This window comes from Phoxinus phoxinus (assembly GCF_949152265.1).
Source record: "Phoxinus phoxinus genome assembly, chromosome: 22".
Classification (NCBI taxonomy): Eukaryota; Metazoa; Chordata; class Actinopteri; order Cypriniformes; family Leuciscidae; genus Phoxinus; species Phoxinus phoxinus.
The window spans coordinates 3,149,167-3,175,426 of record NC_136897.1 but is presented as its reverse complement, the minus strand read 5'-3'; the positions used below and the strand labels follow the sequence as shown (position 1 = coordinate 3,175,426).

The 26,260-nt window shown below is 39.7% G+C and overlaps 2 protein-coding genes across 2 annotated transcripts in view; one reads left to right on the top strand and one right to left on the bottom strand.

Annotated features, from left to right (window-relative positions):
* The window catches only part of rargb (retinoic acid receptor, gamma b), a 99,709-nt gene that overhangs the window by 58,913 nt on the left and 14,536 nt on the right, over positions 1 to 26,260 (bottom strand). The window lies entirely within an intron of this gene.
* LOC306990718 (uncharacterized protein) lies at positions 3,423 to 24,868 on the top strand. The gene is made up of 14 exons (XM_079597922.1): positions 3,423 to 3,565; positions 4,526 to 4,636; positions 5,106 to 5,247; positions 9,046 to 9,244; positions 9,481 to 9,552; positions 17,604 to 17,663; positions 17,887 to 17,958; positions 18,431 to 18,533; positions 18,739 to 18,788; positions 18,946 to 21,028; positions 21,266 to 21,346; positions 21,474 to 21,524; positions 23,118 to 23,159; positions 23,252 to 24,868. Exons 2-14 carry the CDS (start codon positions 4,531 to 4,533, stop codon positions 23,473 to 23,475), a joined length of 3,285 nt encoding a protein of 1,094 aa, XP_079454048.1. The 5' UTR covers positions 3,423 to 3,565; positions 4,526 to 4,530; the 3' UTR covers positions 23,476 to 24,868.

Below are 26,260 nucleotides of genomic sequence, written 5' to 3'. Positions count from 1 at the left end.
TATCAGTGAAATGGATGTATGTAAGTCCAAGTTTATAAAGTCACCAGGTTAACCTGTGACACGTTGAGTCAGAGGTCACTCGTCATGCGTTGAGTCAGAGGTCACTCGTCATGTGTCGGGTCAGAGGTCACTCGTCATGCGTTGAGTCAGAGGTCACTCGTCATGTGTCGGGTCAGAGGTCACTCGTCATGCGATGAGTCAAAGGTCACTCGTCATGCGTTGAGTCAGAGGTCACTCGTCATGTGTCGGGTCAGAGGTCACTCGTCATGCGTTGAGTCAGAGGTCACTCGTCATGCGTTGAGTCAGAGGTCACTCGTCATGTGTCGGGTCAGAGGTCACTCGTCATGCGTCGTGTCAGAGGTCACTCGTCATGCGTCGGGTCAGAGGTCACTCGTCATGCGTTGAGTCAGAGGTCACTCGTCATGCGTCGGGTCAGAGGTCACTCGTCATGCGTTGAGTCAGAGGTCACTCGTCATGCGTTGAGTCAGAGGTCACTCGTCATGCGTCGGGTCAGAGGTCACTCGTCATGTGTTGGGTCAGAGGTCACTCGTCATGCGTCGGGTCAGAGGTCACTCGTCATGTGTCGAGTCAGCGGTCACTCGTCATGCGTCGGGTCAGAGGTCACTCGTCATGCGTCGGGTCAGAGGTCACTCGTCATGCGTCGGGTCAGAGGTCACTGGACGCCAGAACTAGACTCGCGTACAGCCGTTACCGGAAGCCAGTGTTTATAGCTCATATAGATTATAGATTATAGCATCACTTCGCTTCAGAAGGCCTTCATTAGCCCCTGGAGTCGTATGGATTACTGTTATGATGGATCGATAAGCTTTTTTGGACTTCAAAATCTCAGGCACCATTCACTCCCATTATAAAGCTGGAAGAGCCAGGTTTTTTTTATTTATTTAACTCTGATTGTGTTTGGCTGAAAGAAGAAACTTAAATACACCTCGTATGACTTGAGGGTGAGTAAATACATTTTTGGCTGAACTATTTCTTTAAGTTTTGGATTTTGAACGACCGATAATAAATTTGACCTTGAAGAGATATAAAGACGAAACAGCATAATCAAACAGACATGACGCCATTTGGTTTTAGTGAGAAACACTGTGAAAGAAATCGAAAGCCAACAAACAGATGAAATGAGGAGGAGAAACAGAGCGAGTCTCTTTGGGGCATTCATCTGAACGGCCTCCAAGCCATGAAGTGATTCCAGGCGATGCCATATGATTTAAATCAGAGACACAGCTCAATAAAGCTGCCTCTGTTCGACTGCCACATGCCCAGGGTGGAGGGCACAAACCCCTCCTCCTGCCTCCATCTCCACTGATGGAAACTTACAGAGAGCCGAGCTGGCTTTCCACATCCCAAACACAAATGTTCATAAACCCACACGCATGACTGTGATGCACTGCAAGTTTCAAGATGCACGTTTACCGTCAGCATTCAATGCTTTCAGTTTGGAGTTTCCATATTGTTTTTTACTTTAAAGGTACATTACCTGGTTGCATTTTTTCGATCTAAACTAAGACACAAGTTCAATCTACTTATGAGTCGACTGTTCTCTCTCAGTCTTTCTCCCTCTCTTTGTGTCTCTCTTTTAATTGCCGTCTGTTACTTTCTGTTCATTTTGGAGCAGAGCTTCAGTAAACTGTTCCACATGTGAGGCCTGAGCAGAAGGAGCATGTTTCAGTCCTGCTCTGATCACACACACACACACACACACACACACACACACACACACACACACACACACACACACACACACACACACACACACACACACACACACACACACACACGCACTTGTACATCTATCTTTATGAGGACATTCATTGACAATGCAATCTCTATCAGTTTACCCTAACCTTACCCATCACAACTAAGTGCCTAACCCGAACCCTTACCCTAAACCTACGCTTAACCTAATTATAACCTTATCCCTAAAACCAAGTCTTGACCCTCAAACAGGGGTCTCAGAAACTTAGGACCGGCCAAAATGTCCTCACTTTACTCTTTTTGTCCTCACTCCAATGGTCTAAAACTCAAACTGGTCCACACAAAGATAGTTGTACAAGTACACACACACGTACACACTCACACTCGCACGTACACACGCACACACACACACACACACACACACACACACACACACACACACACACACACACACACACACACACGCACACACTCTCTCTCTCTCTCTCTCACACACACACCTCACCGTCTCATGTGCTCTACTGAGTGGCATATACGACCTGTTTATTATCTATTAAAGGCACAAATTCCCCCAAACTGAATTCCTTATATCTTCCCCATCACTCCCTCTTTGACTCGCTGTCCTCTGAAAATCCCCCAGCTTGACATGTTTTCGTCTTCAGCGGTTTCTTCATCTCATTCAAGATGACAGTCTTCAAGATGTTTTCAACAAAGCCATGAGAAGAACAATCATAAAAAAACAGAAGAGGATGAAAGAAAGAAACCAATGAAGATGTGTTTTCAGAAAGAGTGAAAATAAATCAAGGTTGGAGAAAGAAAGAAAGAAAGAAAGAAAGAAAGAAAGAAAGAAAGAAAGAAAGAAAGAAAGAAAGAAAGAAAGAAAGAAAGAAAGAAAGAAAGAAAGAAAGAAAGAAAGAAATAAAGAAAGAAAGAAAGAAGTTAGTTAGCATTGTGTGGAAAACTATAAAATCAAACAAATTCACAACTAAGGGCAAAAAAGTGATTAAAATGAGAATGAAAGAGTAAACGAAAGTGGAAAAAGCAAAGGCAGGAATGAAACATTCCTCTCTTGTGCAGTAGTGGCTCATTAATTAGATACACATTGGGCATAAGGAGAAGAGAAGTCTAGTGTGTGTGTGTGTGTGTGTGTGTGTGTGTGTGTGTGTGTGTGTGTGTGTGTGTGTGTGTGTGTGTGTGTGTGTGTGTGTGTGTGTGTGTGTGTGTGTGCGTTGGTGCGACCGGATTACGAGGACAAAAACCATGGATACATACCGACTCTATGAGGACATACCGTAACTACGAGGACAGCACTAATGTCCTCATAAGTCGAGCAGTGTAGAAAGGCTTATCAGGCTGCGCCTAACCACCTCCCGCTTTTTCTCAATATGTCCTTATAAATCCGTTGTACCCGTTTTTCAGTGTGTGCCAGTGTATGCTCAGAGTGTATAATCTCCCTCTATGTGAAAGTCGACGCTACTGCAGTATCATACACATTTCATACACCCAGACCACGCCCAAGCGCGATTCATTGGTGGAACGCTGGAATCCTCGTCAGTGATTGTCTATGTGAAATTCGACGCTAATACACCCAGACCACGCCCAAGCGCGATTCATTGGTGGAACGCTGGAATCCTCGTCAGTGATTGGCTGCTGGAATCCTCGTCAGTGATTGGCTGCATTTCACATCCGTCAAAGTCAGCGCGCCTGCGCCTCTGCAGACGTGTGGTGTGACGGTGTGATTAATCAGAAGATTAATCATCTTCAGGAAAGATTAATTAGCAGAATTCGAGCGAAGTTGACGAGCTATAACGTTAGTGGCGTGGGAGATTTTCACTTTATCACGAGGAAGGTAAGTGCGTTTATTTATATATTCTACCTTTATGGAGTTAACGTTAAGTGTCATGAGTCAGACCGTTTTGAATAACGTTAGTTAACGTTACATTACTTTAAACGTGGCCATTAATCGGGCTAATATAAGTCCATAAGCAGTTAAAATGGCGTCTCCAAACAACTTGAACATGCTATTCACGTTTTTTGTTTTGTTTGGTACTTAAACGAAATTCTCTTGTTGTTCATAGACACATACAAGTATTAGTATTAGTTGATGAAAGATACTTCTCCATGGATGCTTGAGAGAATTAATTTACATTTTGAAATAAATCAAATCTATGTTGTTATGTCATCATGATGACTGGTAAAGTTGAGTGGATGAATTTACAGTTTAATACAGTAAGATACAGAAATCTATTAAATAAAGAGAAACGAAACTAATGTAAAAGTATACTTGCATTAATGTAATGTTACTGTCATTAGAATGACTTGAAAAAATATTTAGTTATTTTTAGGGCTGGATATTAGCAGACATTTTATGATTCCATTCAATTTTAATTCACATGCTTTCGATTCTATTTCCAATTCGATTTTACATTTATTATTTTAATGTAAATCAGGTGTAACATGTAACATTTTCTAAAACTTTCTCTCTATAGTTAATTTTTCTAAGTAACGAGTTTAGCTTCGTTTGATCTGAGGCGCCACATTAAAGAGTGATAAAATGGTATTAAAATGGACTGAATTTGAAATCGGAGATTTTGTGAGAAAAGTAACAAGTCTCAAAACCTCACTTATCAACTATTTATGTGTAAAATGTTGTATTTATTGATATAGACTACAGTCTGACAATAATGTACTGTATATAAAGCATATATATATATATATATATATATATATATATATATATATATATATATATATATATATATTTATATTTATAAATACATACTATTTATGTTGTCTGGAATGTTTTCAGTCAACATGTTAAGAAAGAAGAGAATAAAACCTGAGCAGGATGCAAAAGAACACATATTGTCGGGCAAAGACAAAGCCTTCCTTGAGGGACGACAAATCAACACATTCAAAGGTAAATTGTGCACCACAAGGCAATCTGACTATGTTCAGACTGCAGGCAAATCAAATCATAAAGTAGGCATGCACTTGTAAGAATGAAAAGTAGGCCTATTGCTGGCAGTCTGGACATGATCTTTCACATTCACACATTTTACCCTTGGGTAAGCCGCTCATTTTCATAAAGGTTAAGAGATGGAAAAAAAACTTTAAACTAATTTTTTTTATTTTTTTTTATAAATACTTAAAACTATGTATACAGAGAATAGTGTAACCAAATTCAACTAGTAGGCTATATCACAGTGAAAACCAATGCTTTATTTTTTTATTTATTTTTTTATTTCCTGCACCTCATATTACATTACACAGGATTTTTTTTACAGGATTTAACTCTTTAAAAGGATAGGTTGGTTAGCTGTGTAACATATAGGTGCACTTGGATTCATGTTTTATTTGTATTATTATATATTATTTTGCTCTTTTAGGGAGAGGTGTGTTTGCACTTGAGCACATTGAACCATCCACCTTTGTTGTTGAATACCGTGGGATTCTCTCTCAAAGTAAACATGTTAAAGATGTTCAAGGCAACTACTTGTTTGACTTCACATGGAATGGAACACGTTATTGGTAAGCTGGCTGTTTCTTTTTTGGTTTATTTATTTATTTTTGGTTCATATTCAGAGCAAACTAGTTGCATGTCATTCTAATAAAAACAGTTATGATTATGATGATTATTATTATTACAATATAGGGCTGCACGATTTGGGGAAAATGTCATATTGCGATTGAGGTCAATATTGCAATTGGAATATGCGATTGAGATATAATAAACAAATGGTTTCATGAGTCAACTTGCTTGGATCTAAAGCAAAATGCACACACAGATTAGTGATAATTCTGAAATGTGTATTTCTCAACTCAAACTAGCAACAACTAAATGATTGATAACATCTAAGTAGGGATGCAAATTATCGATTAATTCATTAATCATTAATTGATTGACCTTATCGATTGATTAACGATTAACTGATAAGCGGCTATTTTCCTGAGAATGTACATTTCTCACGGTATCAACAGTGTCTTTAACATAAAAAGCTAAATATTGGTTATATACTGAACAAAAATGCATGTAATATTGCTCAAATTATGTTTTTTTGTAACAGTTGTATAGAATGGCATTTATGTAGTTTAACAAAATAAATGATGCACAGAAAATTTAAATACATAAAAAATAATTGTGCACTGGCTCACCTGTTGCAAACATTAAGCAACATAAAATAGCCCAAATGTTAAATAAAAATCTATATGGGTAGGCTTAGCCTAAAATATTAGCCCAAGTCTACATATAATAATCTATCTGGTAAACTACTTGAAAAACTTGAAACATAGGAGCAGCACTTATTGATGCTTGGTCTGAGAAAGTTAACAGTAAGATTACTAGACCTGGAAACTTCAAATATAGAACTGAAGGGATGTCAATTTTCACAAATTCCCATGATCGATCGTAATTTAAATTAACGATCAATTATGCGTCTGCTGCAGTGCATATGGCCAACAGCATGACAGGGTTTGTTAAAAACGCTATGTTACTCACCAACTGAATGAGAATGGCTTTTAATCCAAATAAAGGGCTAGTAGGATTGTTAAATGTTTCGATGTGAATGATAATTAAATTAAATTAATTATTTAATAAGCAAATATAACGACTAATAATTAGGGCTGAACGATACATCGAATTTTCATCGTCATCGCGATATGAACTCCCGCGATGAACACATCGCAACAGACAGCCTGACACGATGAATAATGCCTGGTTCAGATTAGCACTAATTTACACGTTTTTGACTCCTAAAATCTTGTCGTGGACAAGAAACATGTCAGACAACACGTTGCTTTCCGACCAGTCATCGCGTGCCGTCACACACACACATTCACTCGCAAACATTCACTCACTCGCACGCACAGACACACAAACACACACACTCACTGTCCCTCGCTCACTCACTCGCTCACTCACTCACGCACGCATGCACACACGCACATACACACACACACATACGCTCACACGCTCACTGGCGCGCGCACACACACACTCACTGTTGCACTCACTCACGTCTCGCCTCGCTCACAAATTCAACCCGTCGTGGAGGACCGTTAAAGAATTAAACATGCTAGTCTTTCTGTCGTGAAGCATCGCAGACGCGACATAGGTTGTCGCCCACTATGAAACGATCAAATCTTGCATCCTGACGCCCGTTGTCGTTATTACGATTCTCCACGACACCCATACGTCAAACGGATCGTGCCAAAATCGCGCTAAAATCGTGTATTCTGAACCAGGCAGGTAATAAACGTTTGACCTATCACGCAAAGAACCTATTAAAGCACTAAGACATGGGAACAGTATAGTTAACAATCACATTTATCGCAAGTCATATCGTCATCGCAATATTAAACAATGTTATCGCACATCGCAGCTTTTCCTCATATCGTGCAGCCCTACTAATAATACAACGTGTCACCAACGCCGCCTCAGATGCGTGCTTGCAGTGTGTTACGTTAGACGTGCACTGAAACGCACTGAAAACGGCAACTAAACCCAATGAATTCACAACGATTTAATAAAATAGTGTTCTGATGTTATGTAATATGACAGTCCCAAATTAATCATCGTTATTATTAGTCGTGTATTAATGCTGCTTGAGCGGCGCGCGCTGAATGAATAACCGTTGAGCACTTTGCTAGCGCGTTATTTAACTCAAAGAAGCGCAACCTATAGATTAGTCAGATATATACAAAATAAACATATTACAAATTATATCTGCACAAAATGACGTGAATGCACAAGTGAACTTGAGTTACGTGCCATTCAGAGTGACTCATGTTGTGGACGCGCTCTTCCTGGAACAACGCGACACGGTAACTAAACCCAAATACTTCACAATGTTTTATTACACTATTGTTCTCTTTATAATGTTATGTAATATGACAGTCCCAATAGACATTATTAGGCGTGCAGTGCCGTTTGAGCTGCGCGCGCTAAAGATCACGCTTCAACAATTCTTAACCAAATGCATCCAATATGAGATAAATCAGATATAGATAGGCGTACACATAATAAACTATTACAACTTACATTTGCACAAAACAAAAGGCTGCGAATGCACACGAATACTTATAGTCATGATGGTGTAAAATAGTCCCAAACATAACTCCGGCGCGATCGCTTGTGTTTCGCGGTTGAGCAGCGCACGCGCATGCGCATGAACCTGCTTAATCGATGATCGATAAGTTTGATCGATTAATGTATTATCGACAATTAATCGATCGTCGATTAATCGTTTGCATCCCTACATCTAAGCCATTGATGTCTGGATATAAATGAATCCACCCCCATTTAAAACATTAATTATAGCCATCCAACATTACAGTGATTCTATCATTACAATTGAAAGCTATAATAAAATAAAAAAACATTAATTAGACTTCAAAAAATATAACAGCTTTTAATTTAAGTGAACTTCAAATAATCCTCACATAAACCCATAATAAATGTCATATTTACCTGTGCCCTTCCTGTCTAACAGGTATACAGACATTTAATAAAGTTATCAAACATAATAAATAGACTAATCCTTATTAAAGCTACATAAGTTCTTTAGTCAAGAGCAGTGAGTCATTTTCTCTGTCCCCTTTGTTCTTTGATTAACTTTACTGACAGAAAGCTTTGGCTGCTGGCCCTTTAAGAGCAGCCGCTGCTGACAGAGACGCGGATCTCACATGCGCCTCATCCTCTTACAACTCTATACGTCCATCATAAGACTGCTCTTATGTTATGAAGATATTCGACAAACGACATTTTGGCATAATTGTGTGTGTTATTGTTCGTTCAAGCGCGAAAGAGAACTATTCTGGCGCGTGTCTTTCTGTGAGTCCCAGTCGGACATTCAGCGCGCTCTCTTTTGACTTGTCTCGCATGAATGGTTTTAAGCAATCGCATGAGAGCATTATCATGTAACACTAGCCAAAGGATGACAAAAAATAACAGATGCTGCGTTAATTGCGTACCAGCCCATTGTTTATTTTACATAAAATCGCAGCATTTTGCGTCATATAATCGCACAGGCTTGACATCGCGATTACGATTGCGATAAGATTAATCGTGCAGCACTATTACAATAGCAGATTTGCTAGGGTTCTCATAACATAAGGAACTTATTAGTTAGTGATAATCAATAACATGGTTATTTTTCAACTGGGGTATTATTTTTTTACCTTAAGTGGATCATCTGACCTATTAAATTCTTAGGAAGTCAAATAGGAAGTTAAATAGGCCAAGGTTAGCCTAACCCAAATGTTCAGTTAGAACCGTATGTTTCAGTGTGTGTCTGTTTTAAGTTTCTTACTGCACTATTTTTATCACAGCATCGATGCAACAAAAGAGGACGGTGGACATTCACTTGGACGACTGGTGAATGATGATGACAAAAATCCAAATTGCAAAGTCAAGACAATCATTGTTGACGGAAGGCCACACCTGTGTCTGTTTAGTATAAGAAATATCTTTCCAGATGAGGAGGTCACATACAACTATGGGGATTCCTCTTGGCCTTGGCGTTTAAGGGTGAGTCTCTTAAAGACTTTATCACTGAAAGTCAACCATGTTCTGTATTTCATGAATGTTAGTTTTTTATATGATGCAGATTATTTAAAAAAATTCTGCATGTCTGCTTTGTGCACGACGGAGCCATGAAAGGGACACTAGATATTTAGACTTTGGTTGATACTAGAATTAGTTGCGGTGACCAATTGGCAAACATCCTTGCCTCAGTGTTGTACCTGTCTTTCTCATAATTACAGGAATTGTGTGACGAGACATCAGTGGCTGTGACTGAATGCATTGTGAATCCTTCCTCATCAGTGAAACAGAAAGTAAGTGAGCGTATGTTCCTTCATTGTTTTCTTCTCTTTGACACAGGCAATGTTAAGTGTAGGATGGTTGGGCATCATACTAGACTGGTTGACGTGGACTGTCGTCTTAAAGACGCTGTTGTGACGTCTCAAATTCGAGTAAAATGTACCTTGCTCGGTTCATTCATTTTCATAACTCGTGCGTTGGGGGATGGGCATGACACTGACCTGAAATGTAAGGACAGTTCTCCACTACGAGGACAGTCATGTCAGGGATAGGGTTTGAGGAAAAGATGTTGCTTTGGGTATGTGTCGGCTGCTTCTTTTTTGTGGATAAGCTGTAGACTACGGGTGGGCGATATGGCAAAAATATCATATCACGATTTTTTTCAGGAAAATCACGATTCACGATTTTATCACGATTCCTTTTCATGTTGGTTTTACTATTTTGCAAGTGACTGAGCATCACAGCCAAACTAATGTCCCTATTTTAAAAACAAAGCCTTAGGTAACAAAATATAAAATAAAAAAGAATGGCAGACATTTAGGCCAAAGTGGCGAAGATAAAAAATCTTTGTCATTTTCTTTGTTATTAAAAATTAAGAACAAAGATGCACACAACTTAATATACAAATTAAATAAACAGTGCTTTATTGTTTCAGCTGCAGGTGTATTTAACAGCATTGAAGAAAGTAATTAAATGAACAAATATGAAAATAAAACACAACATCGACTTCACTATATAAATTGTACATTGATTCTTATTAAAGCTACTATTAAAGTTCTCAGTCAAGAGTGAGTGAGATGTTCTTTGTATTTTGTTGTTTTATTAACAGGGATAGTTCTCCCAAAAATGTAAATTCTCTCAAGCCGTTTTAAACCCGACTAAGTCTCCCTCTTCTGTTGAAAATAAAAGTTATTTGGAGGAATGTGGGTAACCAAACAGTTGATGTACCCCAGAGACTTCCATAATAGTTTTTTCTTACTATGGTAGTCAATGGGGACCAGCAACCGCCCGGTTAGCCACACTCCTCAAAATATCTTCTTTTGTGTTCAGCACAAGAAAGAAATTAATACAGGTTTGGAACAACATTAGAGTGAGTGAGTAAATAATGACATCATTTTTATTTTTGGGTAACTGTCTCTTTAAGGACAAGCGGCAGCATGTTTACTATTAGTCTACTGTCACTTTAAGATCTGCGCGAAACGAGTCTACACGCATTTGACGAGCAGATTTTTTCTTAATTTTTTTCTATTGTTCTTTCACTTTAGACATAACCAACTTTGTTTATGTAAACATTGTGTGTATTTGACAGTATAGCGCAATAAGACTCGAAAGATAACTTAGCCCAGTAATCAGACGCTGTTAGACAGGCTTTTAGTGCATGTGCTTGCGCTCAGAAAAGCGCCCGTTAGAACAGCGCATCAGCAGCGAATGACATGTTTAACCGGCAAGGCTTTAAAGCTCATGCAAATAATTAATTTTTATGAACTACAGTGTCCCGTTCCTCTGCATTTCACATGGATATACGTCGCGCTGTACAGTATGTTGAGACGGAGGCGCCAGAAATGCAAACTGATAAAATGCACGATACTACGATATTTCTTCAAAAGCAGATCGTGGAGACATTTTAATCGTCCACGATCAAAAATCGTAATATCGCACACCCCTACTGTAGACCTAATATGCACACTTTTCAATCTGGATATGCTTTGTGACTTTCAGTCACAGAGACGTAAACAGTTAAGGCCCATTCACACTAACCATAACTGTGATAGGGTCCAACCAGCAGACGGTAACGTTCTGTTTATTATGATCGCATCTTTGACTGCCGCTTATATACTGAAGCATGTTATAGCAGAATTGATTCCGATTGGCTGTCAATTAAGCAATGTATCGCAATACAAAAATGCAACAATATATAGAGCCATATTTTAACGATCTGAAATGCAAGTGTCAAAGCGCAAAGCGCAAGTAACTTTGTGGACGGATCCCGGCGCTGTTGCTATTTTCCCGGCGGGATAAACGACTCTTGCGCCCGACGCAAATCTAAAAGGGGTTGGTCTGAAGTAGCTTCATTATTCATAGGTGTGGTTTGGGCGTAACGTGAAATAAACCAATCAGAGCGTCCTCTCACATTCCCTTTAAGAGCCGGCGCGCTTGTTCCATGGCGGATTGCTATTATAATGGCGGATTTGCCGGCGCACGCCAGGAGCATTTCACAGCCAGGAGACCGACGTTCTCGTCAGGGCCGTAAAACACAGAGAAGTGACATTGGGGATGATGGGAGAAACGCACCCAAATTAGCTTCGGTTAAACAGGCATATAATTTGGGTAAATGTGTAGCCTAATCTAGATTTTTTTATTTTATTTTATTTTTTAATTTTTTTTAAATCTAGATAGATCTTTTTCACATCTTCACGGATACAACAATGATTGCAGTGGCGCAATTGCTTTCTAAAACTGGAAAATAACACCAGGGAACTTTTGCGCCGGAACACGCCTCCTCTTTTCGTTGAACCCCCCCCGCGAGCGCAAGTTCATTCCCTAATTTACCGACGTGCGTCTGTGGAGGGAAAAGTCCGCTGTGCGCGGGTGCAAAATAGGAATGATACATGCGTCAGTGTTCAAAGTCAATTGCGCTGGGTGCAAGATAGGGCCCATATTGTGTATAGTACACCCAAAATAAAAAATTACTGTGTGAGGGGGAACAATCAAGTTTACAGAGTTTTAGTGTCAATACCACATTAAACTACTATATATATAAAATGCAGTGGGGGAATATTTGTGGGTCCTGATAATGCCAAATGTATTTTTGTTACCAGTGAAAAGTGGCCTACATTAATTTAAATATATCTAGTTGGTGACAGAGTGCAAGCATATTTGTCTAAAACAAATCTTTAAGCCCAGGGAACTACACTAACCTTTTCCACTGGTGGCACTTGCGCTACTAACTTTTTCAGTTACTGGCGCAAAACATGATTTGGTCGCACAAATTATTTATAGTAATCCGCTCTGGATAATAATGAACAATAATGAAACTGTATTGCATAAAGATGTGCTTTTTATTTTACTTGCCATATTTTAAACCACATGCCTTCTTGTTTTCTTTAACATTGGTTGGGATAGATTTACTGCAATAGAAAATACAGTACACAATGTGCAAAATGAATTTCTTTTGGATTTCAACGTGCTATGATTGGCACAGATGGACAGACTCCTGAACTCCTGGGTTAGTTAGAATTTTTTGAAGCATCGAAAATACTTTTTGGTCCAAAAATAACACAAAATAAGACTTTATTCAGCATTGTATTCTCTCCCGGGTCTGTTGTGAATCTGCGTTCAGGACTCCGCAGTGACGCTGCTGACGTAAGACGCTGATGACGTGTTATCTGGTGCGCCCGAGCTTCGTTTACAGTCTGAGGGAGACGCACGCTATATTCAAGCTATTCTACATTGTTTGCGTGGATATCATTTTTTTAATGGTGCGTAAATGTGCATGTCGCGGATGAGACACTTTTACAGCGTGCGTTTCCCTCAGTCTATAAATGAAGCTCGGGCGCACCAGATAACACGTCATCAGCGTCTTACGCCAGCAGCGTCACTGTGAAGGATTGACAACAGACCCGGGAGAGAATACAATGCTGAATAAAGTCTTATTTTGTGTTATTTTTGGACCAAAAAGTATTTTCGATGCTTCAAAAACTTCTAACTAACCCACTGATGTCACATGGACTACTTTGATGATGTTTTTATTACCTTTCTGGACATGGACAGTATACCGTATATACAGCTTCAATGGAGGGACACAATGCTCTCGGACTAAATCTACAATATCTTAAACTGTGTTCCGAAGATGAACGGAGGTCTTACGGGCTTAGAACGACATGAGGGGGAGTCATTAATGACATTATTTTCATTTTTGGGTGAACTAACCCTTTAAGGAAAAATAAAATAAATATAATCCATAAAATAATATAATAGATTTTCAGCAGCACAGGTCTTTTGTTTGAGAGTGTCTGAGATTACTCCAATAAATTCAGCACATGATTTGTGGTTAGCGTATGTTGGATTAACGGCCACCCCGCTCTTCTTCAAAAGAATAATTTGCGATTTAAATTTGGTGAAAGGCATTTCCTCTTTGGCTATATTATAAGCTACATTGAACTTAACTATCAATTCAGATTCCTCACTTGCTCGGTTTGCTAAATCTTGACGCCGAAATGCAGTGGGGAGTGCTGCTGCGTCACGGGTTATGTATCTCTACACTTCGCGTGCTTCATACTGTCATTGTGAAGCTTCAATGATTCGTGTTTGAATTGTTTTGACGCAGTTACAAATTTGGACAGTCCTGCAATTGAAGGCCCACAGAATTTACAGTATACACAGTGCATTGCTCCGTCTTGGTACCTTAACCACTGGTATTCTTCGAGCCACTGATGTCCAAATTCATATGTCCGTATTGTTTTTCCCGCGTGTGCTTTTCCTGACGAATCCTTCGCAGCATCATCATTCTCACTCGCTCGACTTACTCGCTCCGTTTCGACATCAAGTGATGGTTCTGTTACACTTGAACTTCCCTTCTTAAAAAAGGAGTCAATTGTACGCTTCATTTCAACACGTGAAGATTGTAGGATATGTTGAGATATGCTATTGCTGTATGTGTCTTAACGAGAGGTGTTTGTTTTTAAATCAACGTTAGCCTACGCCTGCGCCTACACCATTCCGGGGGGGGGGGGGGGGGGGTGGCGAGGCTGAATCCAACTTGATGTGTTGAATGCTCAGAGCACGTTATAAAACGTATTCTTAAAATACACATTTAAGTTTTAATAAATGCCCGTAGTAAATCATAGCATATTGCCTCAAACATAAGGTAGGTAGAAAAATGTTCTAACGGATTGAGAAACATGGATCTAAATCAAGTGCTGGCCTTTTTTGAAGCCATATGGAGGATGATGGATTTTCTGGAGAAGAGAGCTTTTTGACTGATGAGGAACTAGATTACCAGGATGGTCTAGACCCTGCTGAAGAGTAAGTTCCATTTATTTATTTATTTATTTATTTATTTACTGTAAAAGTATAAAAATAAAAAAACTAATATGATAAAATATAAATTTTCTAAATATGTAAAAATAAGTTCTGTAAAAGTAGTATTTCATTTTTCTATGTTTGTTACAGAGTAGTAAGAGTTGTGGATTACACTTTGTCTCTCAGCCATTTTTGTCTGAGTTTACCTAGAGATACAAACAAAGGATAGTGGGGGGTTGGTCACACCTTTTAGCTGTGGAGAGAATGTCTCAAGGATGTTGTAGTGGGGGGTTGGTCACACCTTTTGGCTGGGGAGAGAGTGCTCATATTATAGCTGTGGTGGATTGGGGGTACAGTAGCAATCTCAGCCATTGTTATCTTATGTGAGAAATCAAATACAAAAACACTAATTTATCTGATATGTATGATCTAATATTTTGCTTTATTTGTTTTACAGTCATGATAATGAAGACACCAGCCCACCGACCCGAGCCAGACAGGAAAGCTCCCATTCTTCCGCTGAGGAGGGCCCTTCCACTTCTGCTGCAGCATCCCAGCAGCTGCCAGGAATAGGTCATGGACGGGAGGGAGAGCGCGGTCAAGATCCAGATCCAGATCCAGATCCAGATCCGGCAGCTTGAGGGGTCGACAGAGTCCTGAATCCACAAGGTCGAGATCTAGATCCCCACAGCCAGCAGCCCCAACTCAATCATGGAACAGTGAGAGTCAGCCAGACATCCCTCCAGTGCCCAAAAGGTTCGTCCCAACAAGAAAGCCAGGACATCAGCTCAGCCCCACATCCATATACACACCATTGGACCTTTTCAAACTTTTTGTCAGTGACAGTGCAGCAACCACTTTGTGTAATAAAACAAAAACAAACGCTGCAAAAAACATTGCCAATGGCAAAAAATATTCCTGGAAAAACTTCACTGTTGAAGAATTTTTCAAATATTTAGGACTGACTTTCTTTTTTGCACTGGTGAGACTGACAAATATCCGGGACTATTGGAGGACAAACACCATTTTCAGCCAACAGTTTCCCCACTCAGTGATGGCACGGCAGAACCTTTCAGTGGACGAGAGGATGGTGCCAACAAAGGCTCACACTGGCATGACCCAGTATATGAAGGCGAAGCCAACTAAGTGGGGCTTTAAACTGTTTGTGCTGGCAGACAGCAGCATTGGGTGCACTTTAGACTTTGCTGTGTACAAGGGGAAGTCTGTGTTTGCTTCTGGTGTAGGACTGGCATACGACTCGGTTATGTCCCTCATGAACAAATCATTCCTAGGGAGTGGCTACAATGTGTATGTAGACAACTTCTACACAAGTCCAAAGCTATTCATGGATCTCTACAGCATGAACTTTGGAGCATGTGGCACCTACAGGGACAACAGACGAGGATGCCCCCGCACAACCACAAATGCCATGAACAAAAAGGATCCTAGGGGCACCATCAGGTGGATCCGTGACGTCCCTCTGGTTTTTGTAAAGTGAATGGACACTCGGGAAGTCTCTGTCTGCTCCACAATTCACCTGGCCTTCTCTGGCAACACAGTTCAGGCAACAAAGTAACCATGTACCTGTGCCAACATCAGATCAAACTGAAGCAAGCAAGAAGGCCTCCTATGGTAGAAGGCAATGTGTGAACTGCAAGCAGACAAAGCAGGTCAAACAGGCCACCCCCTGGAAATGCAAAGCCTGTGATGTGGCCCTCTGTGTGATTCCTGATAGGAACTGTTTTGAGGCTTGGCATCAGTGAATTTCAGTTCTTTTGGAAAAATGTAAATAGTTTTGGTTCTGTTCAAGTTATAATGTTTATTCCTGTGCTCCAGGACTCCAAAGACATGAACAAACTGTTTTCCAGAGGAAATTTGCTTGGCTTTTATTTATTTGTGTGTGATTTCAATAAATGTTTGAGTGATTCAATTTCCGTTTTATTTTTTCATTTGTCTTTGTGGTCCCATAACTTAGAGAGCTGGCAACCCGGATGCCGCAACACTACTGACTCCGTGATTGGTAGATAGGTGGAGGGTATTTGTCCCGCCATAGTCTGATCTGTGAGTAGCCGAATGTAAACGAACTGCTGCGCGTGTGACAGGGTGCATGTTTAACTGAAGAATGAGCAGAGAGAGAGAGAGAGAGAGAGAGAGAGAGCGCGCGCCCCGGTCTCTCTCTCTCTCTCTCTCTGTCTCTGTGTGTCTGTCTGCGGAGCCAGGCGAAAAACAAGGCTTTACCGTCTCCTAAGCGCTGTCTTGCTCTTTCCCTGGCACATATTAATCAAAATAAATCGACACGATGGTAAAAGGTCGGAAGACCATAGTTTCTTGTGGAGCATTCAGATATTTTTTTTACCGCTCGGTGTGAATTGTGCTAAAACACCTTCTATGAAAAGCGTTCCGCACATTCAGCTGACATAAACCACACTTTAAATAGGCGAAAAAAACTATCCAGTGATTAAATGTTTTCTGTTTTGAGACAAATCTTGGGGGATGTCCTAGCTGCCAGGATAATCAGATTGTTCAGAGCTACAAAAATAACATGACGTGGTCAACTTCTGAACAGAGCGCCCAATCTATGAAAACTTACTCCGTGTATTTTCCTTGTGCTGGCTGAACATGCCGGTACTATGCAAGCAAGTGCACAACATTTCGAAACAAAAACGAGGAGTAATTCAATAATTAGTTCGCAAAGTAACTTCACTAGAAATTGTGTGAAATGATTTCCAGGCGGTAGCGTAAAGTGCAGCTCAACTCTAGTGTACATTGATGGGCGGAGTAGTGGGAGTGGCCTGCTGAGCATTGCAATGCCCTATGGGGATTGTTGTCTACAATCCAAAAGCACTAAAACTAAAAAGTCATTTTCTGCCTTTTATCGGCCAAGAAGGACCCAAATTAGAAATGTATGCTACTATTCTACTACATATATGACCCACTTTCAATACACATTCATGTTTCAACCGGTGGAGTGTCCCTTTAAATGTTATGCATCAGAATGAAACCATTTTATGACGACAGCATACAATGCTCTGTCTGATTTCAGATGACCACATCAAAGATGGTTGCAAAGAGAGGAGATTCAGCTTTGACTGGAAAGGAAATGGTATGTTTATTATGTAATGTGTATTTGATTTATTTGACCTTATAGACAAGATCCACATGTATCAGCTTCCTCCTTACATGTTTTATATGTCTGCTTTGTGCACGACGGAGCCATGAAAGGGACACTAGATATTTAGACTTTGGTTGATACTAGAATTAGTTGCGGTGACCAATTGGCAAACATCCTTGCCTCAGTGTTGTACCTGTCTTTCTCATAATTACAGGAATTGTGTGACGAGACATCAGTGGCTGTGACTGAATGCATTGTGAATCCTTCCTCATCAGTGAAACAGAAAGTAAGTGAGCGTATGTTCCTTCATTGTTTTCTTCTCTTTGACACAGGCAATGTTAAGTGTAGGATGGTTGGGCATCATACTAGACTGGTTGACGTGGACTGTCGTCTTAAAGACGCTGTTGTGACGTCTCAAATTCGAGTAAAATGTACCTTGCTCGGTTCATTCATTTTCATAACTCGTGCGTTGGGGGATGGGCATGACACTGACCTGAAATGTAAGGACAGTTCTCCACTACGAGGACAGTCATGTCAGGGATAGGGTTTGAGGAAAAGATGTTGCTTTGGGTATGTGTCGGCTGCTTCTTTTTTGTGGATAAGCTGTAGACCTAATATGCACACTTTTCAATCTGGATATGCTTTGTGACTTTCAGTCACAGAGACGTAAACAGTTAAGGCCCATTCACACCACACTCTGGAATGAAAGTTGTGCTATGTTCAATATATGTTGATTTAATAAATAATTGTTTTTATAGTGCCACCATGAAGTTCACAGTGCTGTTATCTCCAGTTTGGATTCTTGTGAAGATTGCAGTGGACCTGTGTCAAGTCGAAAATGGCTTGGCCTTACATGCAAATGTCAGTATCTGCATCACTCATATATGTTTGTATGTGTTTTCATTTTTGTATTGAAAACAAAATGGGCTTTTATTAAATGTTTTTTGTGCAGTTTTATTCAAATCATTATTATTTCAAAGGCATATCTATTGTTTTCGGCATTTTAAAATGAGCAGTAATCTGGTAAAAAACTAAAAGAAACATGCTTATTTTTATATTCTTTCAGTATGTTCAAGATCATGGCACAAAACCTGCTTCCTGAATAATATGACACTGGTATGTTAATTTCTTTTACATCACCTTCTTTTACATAAACATTTTCAAGTTTGTTACATCAAAACTGTGCTGGACTATAAGCAGGGTACACTATTTTTTTATTATTATTTTTATTATTGTTCTATATATATATATATATTTTTTTTTTTTTTTTTAGCAAGATGTTGAATTTTCCAGCTTTGAAGAATCTGGCTCTGATGAAGAGTATTCTCCTCACGCTGATAAACACACTGAAGAATCTTCCTCTGATGACTTTATCCCGGACTCTAGACAAAATAGCGATAGTGATGATAGTGTATCTATCAATATATGCAATCCACCATATAAGTCCTCACCAGCTTTTTCAGAGTCTTCTATGAGAGCAAAGAGTGTGCCACCACAACCCATTCCCTGTTCTTCCACTGAGCAAGAAATGGTCCGATCCAGTTATGCTCAAGACCTCACTTGTGATGATCATGATACTACTACACACAATACTGAGATGCTTCAGAGTTTTAAGAAAACACCAGCAGTGTCTTCTTGTGAACGGTCAGAGACTGACAATGTGCCAAACCCCAAAAACACTATTTCCACCCACAAAAACTACTGTTATGTCTGCAAGAAACCACAGTCTAAAATAGCCCGCCACTTTAAAAAGCATCAAGACAGTGAGACAGAAATTGCTGCTGCATTCTTGCTCCCTAAACACTCCCAGGACAGAAAAAGGTTACTTGAGAAATTACGAAACAGAGGCAACTATGAACATAATCAAGAAGTTATGGAAAGTAAAAGTGGACCACTGAAAGTTAGAAGGCGGCCAGGACGATCAGACATTGAACTGAGTGCCAAAACATATGTGCACTGTGTATACTGTAAAGGCATGTTTGTTCGCAAGGAGCTGTGGCGTCATACACGGAGATGCCCTTCAAAGATGTTTTCAGAGTCTGAAGCAACTGGTAAGGCCAAAGTCTTAGTTTTGGCTGATATTGCAGAGTCAACATTCTCCCAGGCAATATCTCCAGAGGTGTGGAAGATTTTGGGAAACATGAAGATTGATGACATTTCATCTGTGGTTCGAAATGACTTCCTCATATTGCAGTTGAGTCAGTGTCTTTACAACAAGCATGGAAGCGATCCAACAAAATCCGAATACATCAGACAGAAGGTTCGGGAAATGGGCAGACTCTTGCTAACCTTGAGAAAAAAATACTTCATATTTAGTTTTGAAGATGCTGTGAAGCCATACAATTTTTACAAAGTCATTGAGGCTGTGAAAGATGTTGCTGGCTACGATGAAAAGAGCCACTCATATAAGACACCAAGCCTTGCGCTGAAGTTAGGACACTCGCTCAACAAGATCGGTGACATCATTCTCTGCAGGGCTATCGCAGCAGAGGATGATGGTATGACAAAAGCAGCAGAGCGATTTAAACGACTGTGCTCAAGTGAATGGGCAGAACATGTCTCCCATGCTGCTCTTGCTACTTTGAACAAATCAAAGTTCAACAAACCATCAACTATACCATTCACACATGATGTGCAGCTTCTCCACCAGCACCTAGAGAAAAAATCAGCTGATGCTTTTGAAAGCCTAAAATATCATGAGTCTTCACAAACATATGCAGAACTCGCCAAAGTGACACTTGCGCAAGTTATAATCTTTAATAGACGTCGTGCAGGAGAGGTTTCAAAAATGACGCTTGAGTGTTTCAGGAAAAGAGACCAGACTGAGCTCCATGATGATATCGCCGTCAGTCTCTCTCCATTTGAGCAAAAAATGGCCAAGCATTTCAGCAGAGTGGAAATAATGGGCAAGAAAGGGAGAAAAGTTGCAATTTTGTTAAACCCTGAACTTGCCAGTGCAATAAAACTTCTTGTGGACAAGAGAGATGCATGTGAAGTAGACCGGGACAACCCCTTCCTATTTGGAAGACCGAAGTGCTCGCCCAACAGCTTCTTCAGAGGACAGGACTGCATCAGGCTTTTTGCAAGTCAGTGTGGTGCACAGCACCCAGAATATCTCCGGTCTACACAGCTCCGTAAGCAGGTGGCAACAATGTCCCAGGTTCTTAATCTTAAGGATAATGAGCTTGATCAACTAGCCAACTTTTTGGGCCACGACATTCGGGTCCATAGAGACTATTATCGGTTGCCAGATGCAACTATAGAAATTGCAAAAATTTCAAAGCTGCTCTTGGCAATGGAGAAAGGAACTCTTGTCAATTTCCAAGGAAAGTCTCTTGATGAAATTGAGATCGAAGGTATGTGCCTTATTTTATATGATAATAATAATAGTTACGGTACAGTAACAGGACAATTCTAAATTACATGTAGAGAAAAACTTTGAAGCTAATTAGGTTACTCAGAAAAGATGTTTTTGAGGTGAATGAGTTTTTTTTAGAGTACCTCTCATTTCTTTAGATAAAGGAAGTTTAGGAATTGTATATGTGCACTAATGCAGGTGTGTGGGGATGTTTGTCAAATATGTTTTTCTATAGATGAAATTGATCTGGATTTAGATGAGGAAGAAGTAAGCGATGACGACAATGAAGAGTCTGAGCCTGTCTCTGGAGTAAGCGGTATGTAATGAATTTAATTCCAGTGAGCATCAGTGGTGTAGTGTATTCACTACATCAGGTTTCTGATTATCAGAAACAAAGTATTTGGGTTGTCAAGTTTAAGTATGGTTTCATTTTCTAAATGTAGGAAGCAAAGAAGGGATGAAGTTGACCCAGGACGAGACAGAAAGTTCCAACGGTATGTTTTAATGTATATTTATATATTTACCAGGGCTTTAAAAATAAATGAAAATCCAACCTTACATTTCTGTTCATGCGTTCCTTGTGAAACATTATTGTTCAGAGAACGGCTTGATTAGAAACCATACTGGTTAATAACTAATACCAGAAACTCGAGTGCATCCTCAAACTGACGACAAAACCTCATACAGTTACGCGCACGCTTTGGAGACTGTCTTGTTTTCAATTCAAGGGTAGTAAGGAACTGGGGTCCGTTCTTCGTACGCCACTCAGTTAGTGGGATTTGATTGTGGATGATTTGGCATGATCTTGGATTGTGTGGTTCTTCAGTGCTCATCCTGGACTTGCTGTCATAGTGTTGCTATAGTGGTCCGTAACTTAAACCTGCTCTGAAGCTTATTTCATGTAAACCGGATTAGATTGCATCTTTTTAAGTGGGGTTGATACTTAAAATATGTCCCAACCACTGCTACTTTATTACAAGAGTTCCTTACTGAAACTGGGACAATAGTAATTTAAAATAATAATAATGATATAAAAATTAATTTGAAAATAATGTGTTGAACGCCTGTGTACGAGTCAAAAGAAGTATACTTTGCAAGGCTGTGGTAAAAAAAAAAAAGAGGTATACTTCTGGCTTTAGTCTGCATTGGCTATGACTAGACAACCAACACCAGACTGTGCATCGCACTTTAATAACACAAGATTTTGGCCAAATGTTTTAAACAAAAAACAAACTAAGCACCCAAAACACAAATCTAACATTCGCTGGTCCTAAACATCGTAAATCTATTTGAGCTTGATTGACACATGAAGTGTCTGGCCATACATCATTTTATTTATAATTTAACTAATTTCTTCAATGGCAGCAGTTAACCTGCAATTTTAGCTGGTTTCAAAACACCTGGATATTACCTGCCATGGTGACATTTCCTCAGATAAACTTCTCCAAAAACTTCCTCAGAGATCCAAAAGCTAATGCCAGCATATTGACATGGCGACTACCTTATCTTGACTTGACCGCTGAGCATTTGCATTTCACTCACTATGTGTCAGCGTCAGCATAGGCCATACTATTTAAATTCATGATTGGTTGAGGTTGACTGACAAATTAAAACATTAAACAGAAAAAAGAAGAAAAAAAAACTTGTCATTTCAAGTAATCGTTTCTGGTTTTTCCCCAGTTTTTGTTTTCATTCTTTGAACTGGTTCAGAGCCCTCATATTTACATAATAATAATAATTATATATATATATATATATATTATATACCTGTTTGCCGTGTAGAGAAGAGGAATAGTGTGTTGCTTTTTTTCCCCAAAAAATGGGCCTGGGTGAGGCTGACAGCTCCACAGGTATGTGTGCGCATATATTTTAGATATTTATTTGAGAAAAAGGATACATGTTGATTTTGGGTTCATGTTTTATTTTTTGCTTCCACAGTAATTCAGTGTAAATGTGGTCCTTTTCGTGTTACACAGGACCAGAGACTAGTTTTCCCTGTGTGCTTATCTGCTGATATTTCACATGGTCCGAAACTGTTTGGATTGTAGGGCTGGAATACATTTTAATTGTTGCTTTTTACCCCTCAGGAAAAAGCCAAATGAATCGGGATGAAACTGAGAACTCCAGAGGTATTTAAACATTTGGGTATATTAAAGTTATTCCATGTATATACATATAGGTGTATAGGTATACATGTGTATGTATATTGTTTGTTTTACAGAGACCAAATTGAGGAGAATTGTGAAAAGGCCATGGAGCCCAAATGAAGTGAATGCTGTCATGAAACATTTCAGAGTCCATATTTCAAAGGGACACCTTGCAACAAAGGCAGAGTGTGAGCAGTGCAAGACTGCAGAGGACCCTGTTCTGAGAGAAAGAACGGCCCAAAATATAAGGGATTTCGTGAGGAACCGAGGTTTGATGTTAAAAAAGAAATCTTCTTAGATTTCTTCGAGAGATCAGTGTTGCCTTCCATTAAAGGTTGTATCAGCGATTTCAGGCCCAAATATAAATGATCACATTCATCTAATTTTTCCTAACGATCCGCTAGCTGCCCGCCCCATAAGTATGCCGTCCAAAAAACGCGTCTCTGTAGGCAGCCTAGGCTCTGAGATCTGCACACAAAAGGTGGGGGTGTTGTGGTTTGAGATTTTGCGGTGATTGGTTGGAACTGTCTGTGATTGGTTTGAACACTGTTTATTTTGGTTTTGGTGGTTGGTGAAACCCATTGTTTTTGTGTGCAGATCTCAGAGCCTAGGCTGCCTACAGAGATGCGGTTTTTGGACGGCATACTTATGGGGCGGCCAGCTAGCGGATTGTTAGGAAAAATTAGATGAATGTGATCATTTATGTTTGGGCCTGAAATCGCTGATACAACCTTTAATGTCTGTGGGTTTTGTTCTCTAAAGTGTTTTTGGGCCAGAAGAGTGTTCAAGACATCCTTTTATTTACTTTTATTAAAACACTGTTTTGAAAGAAATGTACAAATACATGCATTTACTGGAAGGCAATTTAATTTGGTTTTATTTCCAGTGTGTTGCTGAGGTCATTTTGAGGCACACTCCCTCATGCACTTTAGTCCCATAATGGTTAGAGATGCACCGATTACAGTTTTCTAGGCCGATTCCGATTTTTCCGAGGTTGACCTGCCGATACCGATTTTAGCCGATTCCGATTTCATTTTTAACCACTTTACAGCACACACATTTATTATTTTATTTTTTTATAAAACACCATATACTTCTACCCAAACTGAATAATAAAAACAAGTTTAAATGGGTGAATTTTCTATAAATATTGTTGAGTGTTCTTCATTTTCTTTTCTGACATAGCCTATTCCAGTTCTTGTTAAAACACACTAGACATGCAAATTCAGTGCATTTTTGGCACTTTTTGTGTGAAATCATATTTATTTTGCCCATCAAAAAAAGTGTGGTTTCACTTTAATTGAGTGTGAGCAGCGCAGCAAAAATAGACTCTGCGCTTCACTGCTGCTCACGCGACGCTCCTGCTTGACGCTCACGCTCTGCTTCTGCTCCCGGTGTGATGCACTCATTGATTAACATGCACGCCGAAAAAAATACGCGCCTCTCACGCTTGCGGTGTGAAACTGACGTAATTCATGAGGTTTTCTACATGTGCGTTCCGTGTGCTGATTTTGCGCAATGTTTGACCGGTATAAAATCGCATATGTCAGACTGACCGGCCGATCACGTGAAAATCGGCCAATTCCGGTCCCAAGCCGATCAATCGGTGCATCTCTAATAATGGCCTTATTAGATCTGTTGTTGAGCCTTTTTTTTACCATTTGCAAAATAAAAATTGCCCTTTCAGTTTAATTTTGTTAGTTTTTATTGGCTGTCTATTTGCATTTCTTCATCTAATTGTCCTTTAACTAGTCTTCTATGAAGTGTAAAACTTGCTGATCTTTGATCACTGAATTTTCTCCAACCAGGTTCATTTTGCACCACGTGTATATGTTGGTTGATATAGCAACAGCACATTGTAGCACTATTTCCTTAGGTGTGCGTATTACTTTTACAGGTTTAGTGGCAACAAAAAGGGGCACAATCAATTGTGAATTCACTCTTTAATGTAGAATAGTTGATTCTGCTATGTGTGGAGTTAATTGTGATGTCCATTTAAACCCAGTTTGTCCTCATAATCAAGGGTTAGTCAGGTGTTTGTGTGTGTTTGAGAGTGTGTGAGTGAGGTCCAGTTAAACCCAAAATGTCCTCATAATCTAGGGTTAGTTAGGTGTTTGTGTGTTTGAGAGTGTGTGTGAGTGAGGTCCAGTTAAACCCAAAATGTCCTCATAATCAAGGGTTAGTCAGGTGTTTGTGTGTGAGTGAGGTCCAGTTAAACCCAAAATGTCCTCATAATCAAGGGTTAGTCAGGTGTTTGTGTGTTTAAGAGTGTGTGTGAGTGAGGTCCTGTTAAACCCAAAATGTCCTCATAATCAAGGGTTAGTCAGGGTTGTGTGTGTTTGAGAGTGTTTGAGTGAGAGGTCCAGTTAAACCCAGAATGTCCTCATAATCAAGGGTTAGTCAGGTGTTTGAGAGTGTGTGTGTGAGAGGTCCAGTTAAACCCAAAATGTCCTCATAATCAAGGGTTAGTCAGGTGTTTGTGTGTTTAAGAGTGTGTGTGAGTGAGGTCCTGTTAAACCCAAAATGTCCTCATAATCAAGGGTTAGTCAGGGTTGTGTGTGTTTGAGAGTGTTTGAGTGAGAGGTCCAGTTAAACCCAGAATGTCCTCATAATCAAGGGTTAGTCAGGTGTTTGAGAGTGTGTGTGTGAGAGGTCCAGTTAAACCCAAAATGTCCTCATAATCAAGGGTTAGTCAGGTGTTTGAGAGTGTGTGTGTGAGAGGTCCAGTTAAACCCAAAATGTCCTCATAATCAAGGGTTAGTCAGGGTTGTGTGTGTTTGAGAGTGTGTGTGTGAGAGGTCCAGTTAAACCCAAAATGTCCTCATAATCAAGGGTTAGTCAGGGTTGTGTGTGTTTGAGAGTGTGTGTGTGTGAGAGGTCCAGTTAAACCCAAAATGTCCTCATAATCAAGGGTTAGTTAGGGTTGTGTGTATGCATGATTCATATGGTTACTGATGCCCAGTTAAACCCAAATGGTCAGCAATGTTCATTAAGATACTAATACCAAGTCTTGAACAATCTTCTCTTTTCACATTAACAAAACCCAAACCCAATCAATTGGAAATATTTAGCTTTATTCAAAA

Bases quoted from the DNA above. Each gene is read 5' to 3' on its own strand.
- LOC306990718 (XM_079597922.1), top strand. From the start codon at position 4,531: ATGTTAAGAAAGAAGAGAATAAAACCTGAGCAGGATGCAAAAGAACAC. The intron at 18,534-18,738 runs GTCAGTATCTGC...ATATTCTTTCAG, and splicing joins GCTTGGCCTTACATGCAAAT to TATGTTCAAGATCATGGCAC. The intron at 21,347-21,473 runs GTATGTAATGAA...TTCTAAATGTAG, and splicing joins GCCTGTCTCTGGAGTAAGCG to GAAGCAAAGAAGGGATGAAG.